Source organism: Python bivittatus, unplaced genomic scaffold (genome assembly GCF_059951505.1).
Source record: "Python bivittatus isolate LINGU-HERP-01145 unplaced genomic scaffold, Pbiv_v1 ctg000960_np1212, whole genome shotgun sequence".
Taxonomy (NCBI): domain Eukaryota; kingdom Metazoa; phylum Chordata; class Lepidosauria; order Squamata; family Pythonidae; genus Python; species Python bivittatus.
In genome coordinates this window covers 9,911,458-9,932,257 of record NW_028277124.1, presented here as the reverse complement: position 1 = coordinate 9,932,257, position 20,800 = coordinate 9,911,458, and the positions used below count along the sequence as shown (strand labels likewise).

At 36.8% G+C, this 20,800-nt stretch overlaps 1 protein-coding gene across 1 annotated transcript in view; it reads right to left on the bottom strand.

Moving 5' to 3' along the window:
* LOC103056622 (uncharacterized) overlaps window positions 1-20,800 on the bottom strand; it is a 118,213-nt gene that overhangs the window by 89,377 nt on the left and 8,036 nt on the right. The window contains exon 3 of the mRNA XM_088131364.1: window positions 10,586-13,003. Within this exon, the coding sequence (XP_087987490.1) occupies window positions 10,586-13,003 (2,418 nt within the window). The remainder of the gene's footprint in view (window positions 1-10,585; window positions 13,004-20,800) is intronic.

The following is a 20,800-nucleotide window of genomic DNA, read 5'->3' as shown; positions in this document are numbered from 1 at the left end:
GTGGAAATATGACCCCAGTTGTGGAATGGGGAGCAGGACCAAAGCACTGTAGGAGTCTTACATTCCCTGACTGCCGAAGTTTCATCACAATAGCCAGAATCACTGTGAAGAGGAATAGGAATGACATCACAGCTAACGCCAACACCAAATAGAACTGCATGTCAGATTGATTCTCTGAGCTGTTAATCTGGTTTTTCATCTCTGGAATGGCTTCCTGGAAGTTCTCAGCAAACACCAGGTTCAGAATGGCAGTTGCTGAGAGAGGTGGCCGCCCATTATCCTTCACCAGAACGGTGAGTCTCTGTTTCACAGCATCCCTCTCCAGAAAAGCTCTTGCTGTCCTGATCTCACCCGTATAAGAGCCAACAGTGAAGAGTGCTGGCTCTGTGGCTTGAATCAGGTGGTAGGAGAGCCAGGCATTGTGTCCAGAATCGGCATCCACGGCCACCACTTTTGTTACCAGATAATCTGCCTCGGCTGAACAAGGAACCATCTCAAAGAGGGCGGAGTCCTTGGATTCTGGTGAAGGGGACAGGATTTGGGGGCTGTTATCATTCCGATCCAGGATAAACACCCTGACCGTGACGTTGCTGCCGAGAGGGGGACTACCGCCATCTTGAGCCTTCACCTGCAGCTGGAATTCCCTGAACTGCTCATAGTCAAAGGATCTCTGGGCATAGATGGTGCCAGTCTCAGAATGAATGGAGATACAGGAAGAGATGGGAAGTTCTTCAATGTTGCTGGTGAGGATGGAGTATGTGATCTGTGAGTTCTGGTCCACATCTGGATCAAAGGCCTGAATCTGGAAGATGGAAGCACCAGAGGGATTGTTTTCTGGCACATAGATGCTGTAGGAAGCTTTCTCAAAAGCAGGGGCATTATCATTGATATCAGAGATCTGCAGCAAAATGGTTTTGTGTGTGCTCAGTGGAGGAGTTCCCTTGTCAGTTGCTGTGATTGTAATATTATACTCAGGAATTCTTTCTCTATCCAGAGGTCTGTCTATTAGGAGCTTGTAGTAATTATTAGAAAAAGGAAGGATCTTGAAAGGAATATCATTTTGTAAATGACATGTAACTTTTCCATTATCACCAGCATCTTTGTCATTTGCATTTATTAGAGCAATTAATGTGTCAGGTGGAGAATCTTCAGAGAGTGAGCTAAACAAGGAGACCAGGTTTATCTCCGGTACATTATCATTCTCATCAGATATTTTTATTTCAATATTGCTGTTTGCTTCTAAGCCACCACCGTCTTTTGCTACTACTGTTATTGTATATTCTGCAGTTTCCTCAAAGTCCAAGGGGGCCATAAGTGTAATTTTGCCATTGATTGGATTCAAATGAAATGTGGGATGGTTGTTTCCAGGTATATTGCCAAAATGGTATCTGATTTCGGCATTTGTACCTTCATCTTTATCAGAAGCAATAACTTGGAGCACAGGGGACCCAATTGGAAGATTCTCCTCCAGTCTGACCTTATAGAATTCTTGTGTAAAAATGGGTGGGTTGTCATTGGCATCAGTGACATTAATCCATATATGGGCAGTCCCAGTTTTTCTTGGTTCACCACCATCCATGGCTGTAAGGATCAAATGTACATTTGGTTCACTTTCACGATCCAATGGATTATGTATCACTAATTCTGTATATTTATTTCCATCTTTTCTCTCTCCAGTTTCCAAATTACAACATAGATTAGAGCTAAGGTCATAGTTTTGGAGGGAATTTGTCCCAATGTCAGGATCTTCAGCTTTTGCAAGGAGAAATCGAGTTCCAGGTAAAGTGGTTTCACTTATTTCTAATTTGATGTTGTTATCCAGGAAATGAGGTGCATTATCATTAATATCCTCAATTGATATAGTTATATGGAAAACATTCAAAGGATTTTCAACCACAACTTCAAAACTAAGAAGTCAGAGTGGAGCCTTCCCACATATTACTTCTCGGTCTATCTTTTCGTTTATATAGAGGTTTCCATTCTCTGCATGGATGCTGAAGTACTGCATTTTAGCAACAGAGACTAGATGTAGACTGTGTTTTTCCAGTTCCCTGATATTCAATCCCAAGTCTTTTGCAAGATTCCCCACAATGGAGCCCTTTGGCATCTCCTCAGGTACTGAATAATCAATATGCTTTGAGACAGCCCAGTGGGAGAAACAGAAGAGTGAGATAAACAGTACTTGCCTTGTGAATGCTTTGCAATTCTTCCTGTCCCTTGTGTCCATCTGTCTTCCTCAATAACAGGCTATGTCTTCTTCTTCTTTTATTTAAGCTAGTTATCATTAGGTGAAATGGTCTTGAGAATAGATGAAATCTGAGCAAGGAAGAATAAACTGCCTTTTTTCTTGTACCACCCTCGACCCGTTTTCCTTCAGCCTGCAAGTCAGCTCTGACTGTATTCCTCAATTCTCCTGGACAGCATTGATAGAACTACATATCGCAGATAGCATGAATGGCTCTGTGCCCTCTCTTCAGTAGTCTGTGCTGGCCAACAGCGGCACTTAGAGGTTTAGGCAGAGCATTGCAAGAACATTTATCTTCACCAATTTAAAGCTAAGGATTTAAAGCATTTGTTGTGGTGTGACTGAATGCTTCTATATATACAGTATGTTTCCCTTTTCTCTGTTGCTTTCTTTCATGCTTCACTCAGTTCTGCTTTTTTAAAAATATAAATGCATGCAATTGATTTTGTATCTCTGAATGGAAATTATATTTATAGATGATATTTATATGGAGTATCATAATTTCTCAATAACAATTTACTAATGTTTATTCATGTTGCATCTGTTAATATAGTACTGTGGTCAGCATGACTTGATCAAGTGTGATCAATTCATAAAATAAGATTCTGAATGCAGTAGATCAAGGGGAATAGTGTATCCTGTTTCCCATAATAGTGTATACATGTCTTCAAAAAACCCCACAAGCAGATCATGAATGAAACAATGGATGTTATAAATAGTCATTAATTTTGTGGAGATAATAGTTTTTGTGTCCCCTGAAACTACTGACAATAATTTCCACTGAGCATTAATTGAACCAAAAAAAGTTATTTTGCTTTCCCTTTCCCAAAATCATGCATAGTTTTACAGACTTTTATCATATGCAGTTTCAGCCATCTTTTTTAGAAACTAAACTTCCAAATTCTTTAACTTTTCTTTGAAATTGCTCCAGACTCCTGTTTTAGTGCCATTTTCTATGCCATTCCCGGCTCTTTTTTCATATGGATAGACCAGAACTGTAGAATTTTTCAGGGGAAGTGACTTCATAGACTGTAGCAGCATTGTGATACTGACAGTTTTACTTTCAGTCCCTTTTCTAACAAGCACTCTGGGAAATTCATGGTTCACTCCAGATTATTTATGAATTGGTGACAGATCACCCTGTCTCAATAAAACCTTTGAATAATGTACCCTTACTATCACTTCATAGCAAGAACTTTCAAATATTTCCCTACTGCGTTTCCTATTTTTTAACCAGTTACTAATTACACAGGGACATACTTCTATGTAATAGCTGTCAAATTTACTCAGAACCTTTTGAAGAACTTTTAGAAAAAGTTTTTAAAACTCCAAGTTACCAAGTTACATTTATTTTACTGGAACATATGCCCACTTTTGCAAACAAAGTTGTTAAAATATTGCTAAAAAAATTATTTGTGTTATTTAAAAAAAAAACTGAGAACAAGAGAAATTCACTATCTATTGAAGTAACAGAGTGACAGAAAAGTGCAACATTACTGCTGAAGTTAACCTGAGGGTAAACCTAGAGGTGAAACCTATAGGCACATAACAAGAAGGAGGAAATAATAGTTCCACCATAATCTGCAATGGTAAGAATAGAAATCATAGCCGCCTCAAATCAACTTCAAAGCAAATTTTTAAGGTTTAGAGTGGTTGCAAGAAGAGGGAATAACATCCTCCCATTTCATAAGTTTCTGTGGCTTCTATCTATAAAGTTCACCCTCAAGTATCACTTTTAAAGAAATTAAGCATTCAGAAATTACTTACTAGAGTCAGTAGTTTTTCACAGAAATTTTGAAGAAAAATTGTTGTCAGAGGAGGGGAATGTTCCTTATTCAGAAATGTCCATTGAATGTCCAGTGACATAAGGGGAATTTATGTCATTTGGGAAATGACATCATAATAGAAATGATACAAATTGATCATTTCACAAATTATGCAAAACTCAGAAGAAATTGGGTCTGTTGTATGCAAAGTACATTGCACTGAGGTCTGTAAACTGAACTTTTAAAAGTTCATTGGAACAGTCAAGATCTATGCTCAGAGTTGGTGTAAAACGTAATTTAATTCTACTTAATCAGAAAAATAGTTAAGTTCATGCCTCAATTGTTAAAAGTAAATTATTTTTAACTTTAAAAAACAGGGTCCATGTAAAACTATTATTATACATATACCCATATGTATGTATAAGTTATATTTATATACACATAAATGCACACACAGAGACACAGAATATTGAAAAATAATTATTATTCCTTTGGTACAAAAATGATCCAACCCCAACACCAGCTTTGACACTCTGTATTTACATGTGGATCGACTATGGGCACATACTTGAAAATGAAAGAATTCCAGAGGATTACTCAAGAGAAATGACAGATGCTGCAGAAGAGTAACCACCCAAGCCCCAGTTAATTTTCCCCAATTCAAGAAAGTAAAACTAGTTCCTTATTTAGTAAAATAAAGCCAATCTAAATAGCCTTCAAACTTACACTGGCTTTCTTGCTAGTTGTCACATTCACAGTTGCTAAAGGATGGAAAATACACCAGTGTTGGTGGTAAAGTTCCAGAGAACAATATGCTATCAATGGCACGCTAGAGTAGACAGTACAAATTGTCCTCATAAATTTAACTAACACTGACTTGAACATAAAAAGTTCTTATGTAGAAGAACTTTGGGGGCATTTGCACCTGACTATAGCACAAACATGCCCTGGCAACCTCCTTTTTCTGCCACGTCCCCATGATGTTGCTGTCTTGCTGAGACAGGATCAGGTTTCCTTACCTGGATCAGTGTAACCTTAGCATTTCCCCCCTTATTCCAACACTTCAAGGCAGCCTGAAGTTGTATAAAATCCATTAAGCTTTGTCACTTCTCTCTAATATACTGCTTACATTTATATTAATTTATTCCAGAGCTGAGGGCTGTGTTTTCTGAGTACTAAGGGATCTGCTGAAGACAACAAGGAAACCCTGGTTATTCATTAGCTTGTTCAAATTACAATACTATCATTTTTTAAAAAAAATATTTAGCAAGTTTACATTAGTCAGTTTTCTCTATGCTAATAATGTAGGACGTTACGATTCTGAATAAAAGCTCTGAAGTGGGAGCAGGAGCAACCATTAAACACCTTGATGTGTTCCAAGAATATTCCTTCTTTCTCTACCTGAGATATACATGTAGTAATGGCAAATGGGAAAGGGAATGTTGACTGAAAAGTCTCAGCATGAGGGTTCTCCAGGAATGCAGCTGCAGATACAGTGGTATCAAACTGATAAAAATTGTTGTTTCAAAGGAAATTATTCAGTTAAACTGCAAACCACTGTTCTTCTATTAACTACTTCAAACGTTGACATCCTTAATATTCAGAAACACCGACTTTTCATATTTAATTTTATCATTTGCAAAAAGAAAATAAAAAATTAACAGAAAGGAAATTTGATTCGAATATTCATCCCTCAGACTGTTCAATTGTTCTTCCATATATGTTCATATCGTACTGTGTAATTAAGTTCTTTATATCTGACTTAGTTTACCTAAATTTTAAAAAAGAAAATAAATGAATGATAACATGTTGTTCTAAGTGGACCAAATTTTTATATACTCTATCAGTCAAAGACTTCTAGCAATAGCATGAGTTTTCAAACATGGAAAAATATGGAAGAGCAGCAAATTCCCAGATATGAAAAGGGAAGTGAAGCATTCTTCAGACCACTGTAATATTGATGGTGAATATTATTATTCTTGATGGTGAATATTATTCAGCCCTTTCATACTAATATTATTCAGCCCTTTCATACTGAAACGAGTAACCTTTTCGCTTTTGTAACAGCACACAGTATCCATTTCCTTTGTCTTTTTTTTAGTTTCCAGATCACTAATATGTAGTTCAAACTTCTAAAAAAAACCAATGAATCTTCCAAAATAAAATATGTAAAATAACTTTTAAGCAAAAAGAAGCCAATATGGCACATCTATAACAATCAATATAATCCCCCAATTGTTTCCTGAAAAGACCTGCAGACACAAGAGAGAGAGAGGGAGAGGGAGAGGGAGAGGGAGAGGGAGAGGGGGATAGGCATGGATATATTGGTCATGTCAATTCCTTATTTCATGCTTTCTTAACCTCTTGAATGTCTAACTTAGTATAATTTGACAACTACTTACAAATCATAGTTATAGGCTTACTATTTTTTACAAAGTCAGTTAAATACGGCATACATGAAGGGTTCAGAAGCATTTAGGGCTGTGGGCTTCTATTATACGTCAGAGGAGACGTTCCACTCTCTGCTTCTTAGCAAATTATGTTTATGTTGCAATAAATAGTCATACACGATAACAATACATACATACATATGTAAATCTAAAGTATATACTCTAAACTCCAAGCCTTTTCTTGCCTTGTTATTTTCACATTTATCCCATATTGTTAACTTAATGTGATCAAGCTAGAGCTGGCCTGCTATCATCTGCCACACTTTATGAGGGCTAACAGAAAAGGACAAGGGATCCCATATTTATAAAATAATTGGACTCTCAGGCCCTCCAATGGGTACGAGACATGCTGATTCCAAGATAGCTCATGAGAGGATATTTCCAACAGACCAAGCCTGACCTGAGGCAGTACATATACTTTATGATACAAACTCAAATCTAGAAAATTAAAATCCTTTCTAACTAGCAGCTGGAGATTCCTGAGTGAAAAATGAGAGAGAGAATTTCTCCAGTAGGTTCAATTTCTGAAAAAATATAAAGGAATGCTATGTACACAGTAGTGTAAATTAACCATGACAAAACATTCATTTCTAAAATGTTAATATTATCAAGAACTGGAAGATGCTACCGTATTCTTTGAAGCAAGATAACCCAGTGGCTTAAATAATAACTAATGAAATACAAACCATGTTTTTTTACAAGTAGTAATCAAATACATTGTGGAATGCACTGTAGAAGGAGAGCAATGTTAATCGATGGTGGCAAAAAAAAAAAAATTAGGAGTCTGGTAGAACTTTTTCTGACTAACAAATCTGACTCCTGATTTTTTTTGTGGAATGCAGTTACTGTATAGCGAATTTAACCATGCACATCTCCAAACTATTCTGTTCTAATGATTGTTCAAGCCTACATTGTCATATGCTTTCCCATGTCAGCTCAACAAATACCAATATCAAGCCCACCAGAAATTAACAACTCTGACAGAAAAGTTTTACCCTTGCCTCCTTCTTTGACATGCTAATTTTCTGAATGTGTGTTTGTATCTTTTCACACACACATATTGTTTCACTTCACTGAATTCACTGAACACATTATTGTTCAATTACCTGAGAGTTCCTGGGCAGTTTGTAAGGGTATCGTTTAAACAAGTTTATTAACACCTTAAATTCGTTCTTAGTATATTGTCGCTGTGCCCCCAAAGGAATGGAAAGGCAAGATATACTGTATGCAGGGATTATGAAAATGTTAGCTTTCTATCGCAAAGTATCCTTATATAATTATGATTTAAATCCCAAAATTCAATATTCTATAATTAAGTGCCAGCTACATGGCAGCACCTACCCAACCTCGGCTGACCTAAAAGGTTAAGCAAGATTGGTCCTGGTTAGTACTTGGATGAGGGACTATCGGAGAAGTCCAGGGCTGTTGATTACACTGAAAATTTGAAAAATATCCCAGAAAAAGGCAGAGTAGCAAACCACTTCTGTCTGCATCATAGCCATAAAACTGCATAAATATGTCCATTTAAGTCACCAGCAGGATTCAATGACAACTTACTTTTGTAGAAAAAAATATAAAAATATTGCTGCTGCTGCTGTTGCTAAAGCTAAAAATGCAAATGATCTGCAAGCTCTAGTAATGATATTCAAGGAGCCCGGTGAAAAAATGGGACTACAATTAAATATAAAAAAGACCAAACTAATTACAACAAGCACAGCAACCAGCCTTAGTTTTCACAGCAAAGATATTGACATGGTGAATAGTTTCTGCTTTTCCAGAACAATATCAACAGTAAAGGAACTTTACTTTTTAAAATATTTTAAAATATTTATTTATTTATTTATTTATTTATTTATTTATTTACAAGAAATATGCCACAGACTAGCACTTGGTATAGTAGCAATGAAGGCCCTAGAAAAGCTATTCATATGCCGGGTTGTGTCTATATCTTCAAAGATCAGAATTGTGCTGGCAATGGTTTTCCCAATGGCAAACTATGGATGACAAAGCTAGACTTTGAAGAAGTAGGATAGAAACAGTATTGGAGAAGATTCTTGAGTATATCATGGATAGCCAAGAAAACCAACAAATGGATCTCTGAACAAAGCAACCCAGAGTTCTCATTCAAGGCACAAATGACCAGGCTCAAATTATCATACTTTGGATACATTATGTAAAGACCTAGCTCTCTAAAGAAGTCTATAATGCTGGACAGGTGGAAGGAAAGAGAAGAAGAGGATGACCAGCAGCAAGGCAAATGGACTCAGTACAGCGGTGTTAAGTGCACCATTGGAAGAGCTAAAGGACCAGGTTGGGGACAGATCAGCCTAGAGAAAATCTATCTATGTGGTTGCTAAGAGTTGATATTGACTTGATGGCACATAATCAATCAAAAAGGGCTGCTGTTTTAGTATTTATGTAGCTATTTAAAGTGTCAAGATGCTTCAGAAATTCAGTCTTGTTATCCTTACAACTGTCCTTTAGAAAGGATTGGTATTATTATTTGGACATTTACCAGTTGGGCAGTAACTTTAAGTAGGGTCTGACCAACATAGAATAAAATGGAATAATTACATTGTAATTAATTTGAGAATAATACTTCCATTGATAGAGCCTGCATTTGCCTTTTTTTTTTTGGCAACTGTTTTACATTCATTTTATAAACAGCTACTATTCTATGATATTTTTCACAAGAACTACCACAAGGCATTCTCCCATCGCATACCTGTATATTTGGTTTCTGCTAAATGAATAACTTTGGAATTTAGTTTCTATTAACTTTCATTCTTTTATTTTCACATTTCTATAAACTATCAAGATCATATTGAACTTTATTTCTGTCTTCTAAGTAGTTGCTGTTCCTTCCAATTTTGTATCACATCTGATAAGCCACCTCTTCATTCAAGTCATTAATAAAAATGTTGAAAAGCCATGACCCAACATGAAATTTTTACCACCAACTCAATACCTCAATCAACTTTAATCATATATGTTGATGAGCATTCTCCATATACAATTTTAAGCCTACTATGTATCTACTTATGCCTTCAGTATGACAAGTGGTACTTTGCTAAATGATGTTTCTAAATTAAGATACATTACATCTAGAGCATTCCCACAATCTACTAAGAAAGTTACAGATTAAAACATGAGCTAAAGTTAGTCTGGCAAGACTTGCTCTTAATAAATCCCTGCTGAGTTCTACTCATTACTGAATTGTTTTCAAGGTGCTTACAGACTGAACTCTTTAGACTCTTCCCAGTTTTTAATGTAAGACTGATTTACATAGTTTAGAAATATAGCTAGAAAGTAAACTCTGCTCTGAAGGATGAACAATTCCACAGAATATTAGGGAAATTAAAGTTGGTCCTTGCTTTACATAGATAAAGAGACAAAAAGTTGTATATATTATGACTGTGGTTAATAAGCTAAGTTAATGTTATTTAATGAAAAGTTTATAAAGGACAAAGGATTCATCAGAGCATTAAAATGGAAATTTTAAATAGTTCTTTTACTCTCCTTTGATCAAAGAATAAAAAGAAATTGTGAAATTCAATGAACATCTAAAGAGCATTGGATTTTGTAGATATTCGCAACACATTTTTCCAAGCCTCGTTTATTCATCCTCCTATCATGGGATCCACTTAAATATTTATTAGATGGTGTAATAATAAAGCAACAATTATCTCTTGAAAGCATGCTCCCTCAAAGCATTCAAACCTCTTGTCTTTTTCTTAGGCAAGCAATACATTTTATGAAGAACATTATTTCCAATATAATATGCACAGGAGTCTTGCAGTTTTTTATGTGGAAACTCTATACATGCATGGAACCCACACAAATAATGTTGATGAACAATGCTTATAAACATTATAAGATGAGACAATAATTCAGTGAAAGGGCGCCATAGGATTAAATACTAAAAGTACTGTATATTAATTGAGATATATTATTGCACAACCTATGGAGATAGGAACATATATCTGAAACATACAGTCCTACGCAAATAAAAGCAAGAATCAGAAAACAGAATGCAATCAACTTCAAATTAAACATATATACAGTAACACTGTGATATTTCTTATGACAAAGAGTAAAAGATTTACCTTCCTATTGTTTCTCACCTCACAATGTAAATAGTTTCCTCCAACGCCTGCAAAAGATACACCAAATTTTTCACCACAAAGAACATTCTCAGCAATATTAATATTTGGTGTCAGCACAGCAAACTCATTCTTTCTGGATTCAGAGGAGAGACAAAGTTGGTAGGAATAAGGCAATGTCCCTTCTTCAAAATTTGGGGGAAATATGGCACCAGACTTGGTATGTGGAACCGGACCAAAACACTGTAGGAATCTGGGATTCCCTGACTGCCGGAGTTTCATCACAACAGCCAGAATCACTGTGAAGAGGAATAAGAATGAAATCACAGCTAAGGCTAACACCAAATAGAATTGTAGCTCAGGCTGATACTCTGAATTGCTTAATTGGTTGTTCATTTTTGGAAGGGCCTCCTGGAAGTTCTCAGCAAACACCAGGTTCAGAGTGCCAGTGGCTGAGAGAGGTGGCTGCCCATTGTCCTTCACCACAATTATGAGTTTCTGTTTAACAGCATCCCTCTCCAGAAAAGTTCTTACTGTCCTGATCTCACCCGTATGAGAGCCAACAGTGAAGAGTGCTGGCTCTGTGGCTTGAATCAGGTGGTAGGAGAGCCAGGCGTTGTGTCCAGAATCAGCATCCACGGCCACCACTTTTGTTACCAGATAATCTGCCTCAGCTGAACGAGGAACCACCTCAAAGAGGGTGGAGTCCTTGGATTCTGGTGAAGGGGATAGGATTTGAGGGCTGTTATCATTCCGATCCAGGATAAACACCCTGACTGTGACGTTGCTGCTGAGAGGGGGACTACCACCATCTTGAGCCTTCACTTGCAGCTGGAATTCCCTGAAATGCTCATAGTCAAAGGATCGCTGGGCGTAGATGGTGCCAGTCTCAGAATGAATGGAGATATAGGAGGAGATGGGGAGTTCTTCAATGTTGCTGGTGAGGATGGAGTATGTGATCTGTGAGTTCTGGTCCACATCTGGATCAAAGGCCTGAATCCGGAAGATGGAAGCACCAGAGGGATTGTTTTCTGGCACATAGATGCTGTAGGAAGCTTTTTCAAAAGCAGGGGCATTGTCATTGATATCAGAAATCTGCAGCAAGGTGGTTTTGTGTGTGCTCAATGGAGGAGTTCCGTTGTCAGTAGCTATGATTGTAATATTATACTCAGAAGCTTTTTCTCTATCCAGGGGTCTGTCTGTCAGGAGTGTGTAGTAATTGTTAGATGATGGAAGAATGTTGAATGGCAAATCATCTTGTAAATAACAAGTTATCTTTCCATTACCACCAGCATCTTTATCTTTGACATTTATAAGAGCAATTAAGGTTCCAGACCTAGAATTTTCAGGAAGTGGGGTAAATAAGGAAACTAGTGTTACCTCTGGGTAATTGTCATTCTCATCTACAATTTGTATTTGTACTTTACAATGTGTTACTAATCCTCCACCATCTTTTGCTGCCACAGTTATTGTATATTCTTTGGCTTCTTCAAAATCTAATGTCTTCATAAGAGTAATTGTGCCTTTGATTGGATCCATACTGAATTTCTCTTGGGCATTTGCTGGTATGTTACTGAAATGATACCTGATTTGAGCGTATATGCCTTCATCATCATCAGAAGCCAGAATCTGGAGCACAGTGGTTCCAGTAGGAGCATTTTCCCTCACACTGATTTTATAAACCTCTTGAGTAAAAATGGGAGGATTGTCATTGGCATCAGTAACATTTATTAATATTTGCACGGTAGAACTTTTTCTAGGTTCACCTCCATCTATTGCTGTAAGAACCAAATTAATAGACTCCTGACTTTCACGATCTAATGGTTTCTGCAGAACTAAATCTGCAAATTTATTTCCATCTTGACTCTCTTCTATTTCCAAAATGAAATATGGATTGGAACTGAGCTGGTAATTCTGCAAAGAATTTATTCCAATATCAGCATCTTCAGCTTTTCCAAGAAGAAATCTGGTGCCTGGCAAAGTTACTTCACTTGTTTCCAAGTTGATATTGCCATTAAGGAACTGTGGGGCATTATCATTAATATCCTGGATTTTTACACTTATATGGAAAAAATTCAGAGGGTTTTCAATCACTACTTCAAAGTTAACCAAGCAAAGTAGAATTTTATCACATATTTGTTCCCGGTCTATCCTTTCATTTATATAGAAATTTCCATTTTCAGTATTGATTCCAAAATATTTCATATCATCCACTGAGGCAGCATGCACATTGCGTTTTGCCAGTTCTTTGCTATTCAGTCCCAAATCCTTAGCCAGGTTCCCCACAATAGAACCTTTTGTCATTTCCTCAGGTATTGAATAATGAATCTGCTCTGAAGCAACCCAGTAAGGGAATGATAACTGCAAGAGAAGTAATACTTGCCTTCTGTGTGCTCCTCCATTCTTTTTTTGCTTTCTCTCCATCTGGACTTCTCTCCACTACCCTGTTTGCTTCCTTTCAGATTGGATTAAATTTTCATCAAGAGGCAGGAAAATTCCATAAGGAAGAACAATCTCATTTTAGTTGAAGAAATCTCATGCAGTTTCTTTTTTGGCAGCTTCAGTATTCTCTCTTTTCTCTCCCTCTTTTCTTTTTCCCCAATCTATGCAGTACTGGTGAAACAATCTCAGAGTCAGAAGCCGATTTCCACCAGTGTCTGTTTATGAGGTTGGCCGACAGCGGCACTGTGAGGCTCAGAAAGAGAACTGCAAGGAATGCTTCTTTTATGCTTCCAATAAAATACAGTTTCAACATAATTATAGGTTGATACTTAACAATTATATTTATGCTTGGACTTGAGTGGTAGAATATTTAGAATATTGTGGATATGATTTTGGAGTCAGTACTTCTTTCCTTTTGCCCAGGTCAATAGTTTTTAATGTAATTTCTTGCATTGTTTTTATATTCTTGGGGAAAACATGATTATCTAAGTTATATTCCAGAGAGATTTATGGGTGTAGTATCCAGTCTGGTGTAGTGGTTAAGGCACTAGACTAGAAACCAGGAGACCGTGAGTTCTATTCCCTCCTTGGGCACAAAGCCAGCTGGGTGAACTTGGTCCAGTCACTCTCTCTCAGTGCTAGGAAGGAGGCAATGGCAAACCACTTCTGAAAAACCTTGCCAAGAAAACCGCAGGGACTTGTCCAGGTAGTCCCCAGGGGTCAACACTGACTCAAAGTCACGCTAACACATACTCATTCAGTTCCCTGTACTGGGCCCTGAGTGGGGTAAACCATGAAGATATTTGCAGATGCATATCTATCAGTTACATATGAAGTCCTGCTTATCCAGCATTGGCCTTACCCACCCACCTGGACTTCACTTACCTACTTGGGAAAAATTAGAGGTTTTTTTCATTTTGCGTTGTGTATCTTGGAAAGTTCAACAATAGTTGCTGGGAGGAATAAGAACAAATTACAGAGGGATACTGGTGACAAAGTACAGACTTGTGAAGCCAAGTCAGTAACACGTACAATAATTCCCAATGTTTCCATATTTTCAAAATATTCATTTCAGACTTCCTATTATATTACAACAGGACTGCGTCTAAGGCCTTTGCTGCTGTCTTCAATGTCCTTCCAAAAATTGCTACCAGATTGAAATTTTTAATGTGGCCAAAGGGGAAAATTTTTCAATACATTTTATTTTTGCATTTTGTAATGTATCTAGTTTTGAATTACATGCAAATATATCCTGACTGTATCTACTTCTTTGTCCTGATCCTTCCCAGTTCTAGGAGTACAGTTCTGATTATGTCTCTTGGAGACCAAAAGAAGGGTGTGCATTCCTGTGTTAAAATATTAAGAAAGCTGTGGTCATGGATAATCAACATACTTTTTTTGTCTCTTTACTCTGAGTATTGGTGCAGCAGTAGCTCCATAAAATTTGCAGATAGGAACTAACAAAATCTTTGCCTGAGGTTTTATATGTTCCTCTTGAGGCTCTTCCAGACAACGAAGGCTAATTTTACGTACATTTGTCAAGTCACCAAGATGCTGTGGGCACCTGAGTAGATTTGCAGCACTTGCAGAAAACTGGTGAATAGACATGTCTTGACCAATCAATGTTCAGTTATTGGGTACTAACTGAGACAAAGAGAAACCCAGCTGCCTTTGCAGCACCACTTCCTGCTTGCAAGCTGTACTTTCCTATTTGCAAAAAGCTTTGTGACTGGAGCATCTCATATGTTCAGCCTCTTGATTGCAGTGGTGGTGGTGGTGGGAATTAGAATAAATAAATGAATAGTAATGTTCAATTTGCACAATCAATGCATCCAAGCCCATGTGTGGAAGTGCCCTCAACTGATTTCATTTTTACTGATTTCATTTTTTAAACAATATATTTAGAGATATGATCTGTAAATCAGCATCTGTTAAAGATATGCAGTTGCAGTTGCAATTCGGAAGCAACAAAGCAGGGGAAGGCAACCTTTTTTTTAGCAGGCGGCAATATTCAGTCCTTTGGGGCTACATTAAGAACATGTTGATGTGGAACTGAGATGAAGCAGGATTGGAATGAAAAGGTAACACAAGAAGTGAGTGGAATAAATGTGATTATGTTGAAGTAATATTATTTAAACAATTAAAAAATAAAATAAACAGCTGCTTAAATTTAACTTTATTATTACATATTGCCCAAAATAACCTTTGAAACTTTCTCTGTTTCTCTGTGCCTGTAATTATTCCTGAGGTCTTATCCATGCTACCAAATTGTCCACAGCCAGCACAGACCAGCAACCAGTTTTGGAGGGCAGGATGGATTATATCACCCTGCACCCACCCACCAGCCACTACAAATATGACCTCCTGGCACATTACTGTATTCTACTTTCAAAACAGTGTTTTCTGGTTCTGTTGGCTCAAGTATTGCCTGCTGTGCTTCACTTTTTTCAAGACCATCCCTGCACTGAGGCAACTTCACAGAAGCTCCTCCCTGCATTTACATTTTTCCTACTTTTCCTGAATAACATCGCTTCAAGGATTTGTTACACCAAATCTACCTATAACGTTTATAGCTCTTGCCTTATATGCAGAACTTTCCTGGTTTGAAACTCAGTTTTTTTTTTTAAGTACATTCAGTGCTGTACTCTTAATAACTGGGAAATGATAAAATAGTGGATTTATTAAAAAAAATTCACTCGCGTATAAGACCCGCCCCAGGAAAGAAAGCAATAGGCCACTGCTTTCCTGGAAGAGAAAGGTGGGCAGGAACAGGAGCAGGGGAACTGTCCAATGGGAGGATGTGGCCACCTCAGTTTGGACCAAATACCTTGCAAGCTGTTGTCCAAGCATCTCAGTCAGGCGGGATTTTCTGAAGCTGATTTAAAGTCAAGCTGGCCTGAGCACAAGACAGGAGCAGCTTAAAGGTAGAGTGTGGATATGCCCTGAGTCTCTTTGTGTGTCTGCAAAGTAGACTTCTGTTTTTAAAAATGTTTACATTACAACAGAACAGAGGCTTGTTATAGTTTTGAATTACTGTATATGAGGTGAGAGGGGGAACCTAATCTTTTCCCTGCATCTGTTTAAAATTCACATATATCCCATAACTATGCAATTTTTTTGAAAGAAAAAAGGACATCTTAGGTTATAATGGAGGTTTTGTTTTGTTCTGTTTTTTTTTTTTTTTTAAATAGCAACTCTGCAGTGATGGGTGGGGTTTGTTTGTGAACTTTTCTTTGGAAAGGGGCAGGGAGAGAGGGTTTTTTGGTTTTTGTCCTTGCAAAGTCAGGAACCACCCGTCCATTCAAAGGAGACAGGTACTGCATGTAGAAGGCAGCTTTCAGCTCCTCTCCAATGTTTTGGGCCGCATTCTAGACCAGTGTTTCCCAACCTCAGCAACTTTAAGATGCTGGCTGGCTGGGGAGTTCTGGGAGTTGAAGTCCACACATCTTAAAGTTGCTGAGGTTCGGAAACACTGGTCTAGACCAAGGCTGATTGCTGGTGACAGTATGTAGCAGCTTTGGAGGCAGATGTTTCCTGTTAGGTTTTTACTTTTTATTTTATTTATTCATTTATCATATTTGTATAGCTGCCCATCTCACAAAAAAGTGACACAACAATGGCGTACTTGGCAGAATGGGGCCTTTTTTGTCCTCTAGTGTCCAAACAATGTGTGAACAGTTTGGCTTTGTAAAGAAAATATGGCTGCACAAGCCCAAGCTATCTGTAGAAACAGGCTCCGTGTAGCCTTGGAGAGGAAGAAAGACTATAGCCTGCCGCTGGGCCTCCTGGGGCGTCAGCATCCCAAGTGGAAGAAACTCAAAACCAGCCTTTCCAGGGCCACTGATGTATGGAACCTGGTGCAGAGAATCTTTTGAGGCCTAGCCGCCTTCATCAGTTTGCAAGCTTGACTGACATACTGTAAAGGTATGCCTAACCACTGTACAAACGTGCTCTGGCAACAGCTTGTTTCAGCTGTGTCCCCAGCCCACAAGTAAATAAAACTGAAGTTGTACATACTTATACAGAGTGTTAATATGCCAGCAGGATATTAAAGCAGAGTGTTAAAGTAATGTTTCCCTTATTCCTACACTATCCAAGAGCAATGTCAAGGCCTATGGAATCTCTAAGGTTTTGTCTTCCATTGCCTTGGAGGAAAATCAAGTTATTGGTTAGTTCAGTTTATTTTTTTCTTTGGCCAGCATAAAGTGTAAAATAGACAATACAAAATTAATCCAGCAATTCTGTAACTATAATACTAGGTTTTAGTAGCCTTAAATAAGTTTACCATAAAATATCCAGGAACTAAATTTATAGTTAAATATGTAAATTAAAAATTACAAGCAGGTAAATAAGTCTGAAATTTATATAAAATAACAGACTAAAATGTATAAAATTAAAAATATCAATGAATATGTCTATAATTCTAAGATCTACCAGCTGCTTTAAAATTTACTGAACTAATTTGTTTAATTAACTTAAAATAACCAAGCTCTGGCTTGAACTGTAGAGATACTGGGATGGTAATTATCCAGGTAAAAGATATGTTAGTTAACATAGTTTACAATAATAATAGGTACTAAGATCAAACTATAAATATAGGATATTTCTAGCTCAGTTAACACATACTAGATATTAATTCTGATTGTATTTTATATGCTGTTACAAAGAATTTGGCTACACTGTTAGTAATAGTCCATTATCCAAAATTAATAAATGGATATAGAATGGATATGTATGGCCTGGTATCCTTAGAAGTAATGGATCAATGAGTGAGCTATGGATATCTCTATAATATGTGCAGCGGGGAAGAATATATTCCATAATTTCTACTTGGCCGTCACCATGTGGACACAAATAGTCAAATTACTACAGTGAGTCAATAGAAGCAGGATATGCCTTGCAATGGAAGCATCAAATTTCAAGCCAGTTTTCTGCAGATTCAAAGATATGGGAGAGCACTTTGGTTCATCAGTGAGAAAAGGCCCTCTGGTTCACAATGTGGACATTTAATAGATAAGTACTGTATAGCACATCCCTGATTGTCTCAGTCAAGGTTGCACTGATATAAACAGGGAGGCTGCGGGTATATGTTTCTAATGTCTTGACTAAGTGGGATATAACACCTGCTCAACTAAAAAGCAGTGCAATTAAGTTGCACTATAAGTTGCTGTGTGCTTATGCTCTGTTTTCATATATCCGTAATCTGTCTTTTGGGAAAGGAATTCCAGAATTGTTTATCTCATTTTAACTGTGCATACATCTTCAAGGCTTGTCCATGAGAAAGTGGTATAAAATATATTAAATAAAAAAGAATATTCCAAAAAAGAACATTACATTTCTAGCAATTGCAGCAAATCTGAGACACAAAGAAGTTTCATTTGTAACGAAGCTATCAGTTGAAAAAGGGAATAACTATAGTGTTTTCCACATTAAATGATTTTATTTGGTTTTAGCCTGTAGCATGCATTATGGTTGCAATTTGTAATTTCGTTGCTATATGTAAGCCAGGGGCTTATTACAGTCTGACTGATTTCTGGGATAATATTGGTTCTTCTTTTGCTATACAAGTAATTTGTTATTTCAGTGGAATTAAACAATGTTATTGGCATTCTTCTGTTTTTTTTTCTTTTTACCTTTAAATTGTAAGTGGCTTTCACAACTTTATCAGGAAATGTATTATAAGTGAGGAAGGAAGGATGGAAGAGAAGCCAGCTTTTAAAAAGTTATGTTTTGTGCTCTTATATACCACTTGAAAGTGGTGAATAGACTTTATAGAACAACTCTAATTTGCTTTTCCATAGTTTAATTTATAACAGCGCTCCTTCCCCATTTGTCAAATTCGATTAGTTTATACTTCAGATATAACTGCAGTGCATTAATTTGTATAGTGCAGAGGTGATTTGAGACAAATTATAGCTTAGTCTGAGCATTTGATAAAATGGGGAACCATGCTTATATGCTTCTTTTCAGTAAAAAAGCTGATAACTAAATAAGGCATACATTGATGGACCACATTATACTTACTCAGTAATGTATGTGAACTGTTGTGAATGCCCGAAAGCTTTCTGAAAATTACTACTGCTACTATTGCAGCAATTGCTACTGGAGAAGCATAACACATCCATCACTGTTATTCATATTTGGAGGTTATTTTTGCTCATTTAATTTGCTATTTCATTCAGTTTGAACTCTCATATCACTAAACTTGAAAGACCTATGAAAAAACACCGAAGCTACAGTGGTTTGAGTTTCATATAAAAGTCTGACTTTCTTAACCAACTTTTTCCTATACATAAACTCACACAAGCATGCACACAAACAAATAATATATTTTCAATTGGAAGGAGACTACAATTCGTCCAAAATCTAATTCTGAAATAACTCTCATTTCAAAAAGTCAGTTTCTTACTTTGATATATTTTAGAATGTATTTTAGAGATCTTAGCATACAGAAAAATATGAGCAAGTAATATTAGTAAAAATCTTGCAAAGAAAAAAATGAGTTACTCTTACTCTATCCTAGGACTTTTGCAGGTTTCTTTCATTCCATAATTGGAAAGCTTAGTGATCTATTTATATATTCCTGAAAATAAATTAGAATACACCACCAGAAGCTATACATGACCAGTTGAGTTTAAAACCATATACATCTATGATCAAAACACATGAACCCAACCTTTTTGTCAGTGGCTAACATGATGGATTAGTAGGGCATAAGCCCTCAGTTGGTCTGCTTATCAAATGCCATACCAAACTGTGTAAGCCAATAAAGTTTGGATCTTCTTTACCCTATTCTCACTCATACTCCGCACGCCTAGCCAGTATTACTGGTATATAATGAAAGTGTGGTGAAGTGACATTGGTGGTTCTTTTGTTATAATTTGTTATTTAAATGCAGTTAAATAACAAAGTAATGGGTCCTTTTCTCATTTTTAGACTCTAAATTGTAAGCTGATTGACAACTTTATATAAAAAAGTATGGCATCAGAAAGGAAATCCATATAAAAAGTTCTAAGTTGTTTTGCATTATCATATCTCTCTTGATATCATATCTGGCAACTCTAATTTGCTTTTACGACTCTCAATTTATAATATTCTTTTACATTTGGCAAATTGGATTAGTTCATAAATTAAACTTATTCGCATCACATTAATTCACATATCACAGGGGTGGTTTTAGACAAGCAATTACGTTTTAACCCTAACCTCCAACAGAACTGGAAACAAGAGTTCTCAGTTTGTCCTTGTAAATATGTTGAAAACTAAACACTGGCATACATTGTTGGACCATGTTATACTTACTAAACAATGGGTGTGAACTGTTGTGAATGCCTGAAATGCTCTCTGCAAATTATTATTGTTACTATTACAACAATTGGTCCTCAAAAAGGCACCCACTGTATTAGCCCCCTTTCCTCTCATTTCATTAAACTGAAAGGCCCATGAAAGAACATCAAAGCAACAGTGGTCTGAGTATCACATAAAAACCTCTCATTTTCCTCAACTCTCTTTTTCTGATACACAACCTCACACATGTGCGCCATACACACACACACACACACACAAGTAAATAATATATTTTCAATTAGAAGGAGACCACAATCGCTCCAAAATCTAATTCTCAAGTAAGGTATGTTAGAAACCACTGAAACTGTAGAGGTTCTTCTGCACAATGGAGCAATGAGTAAGCAACCGGTGAAGGAGCTAGTAACATAAAGTAAAATGTATATATAAAATCTTAGAATCAGCCATTTACCATAGGATATTTTGAAGGATGGTTAGACTATAAAGTAA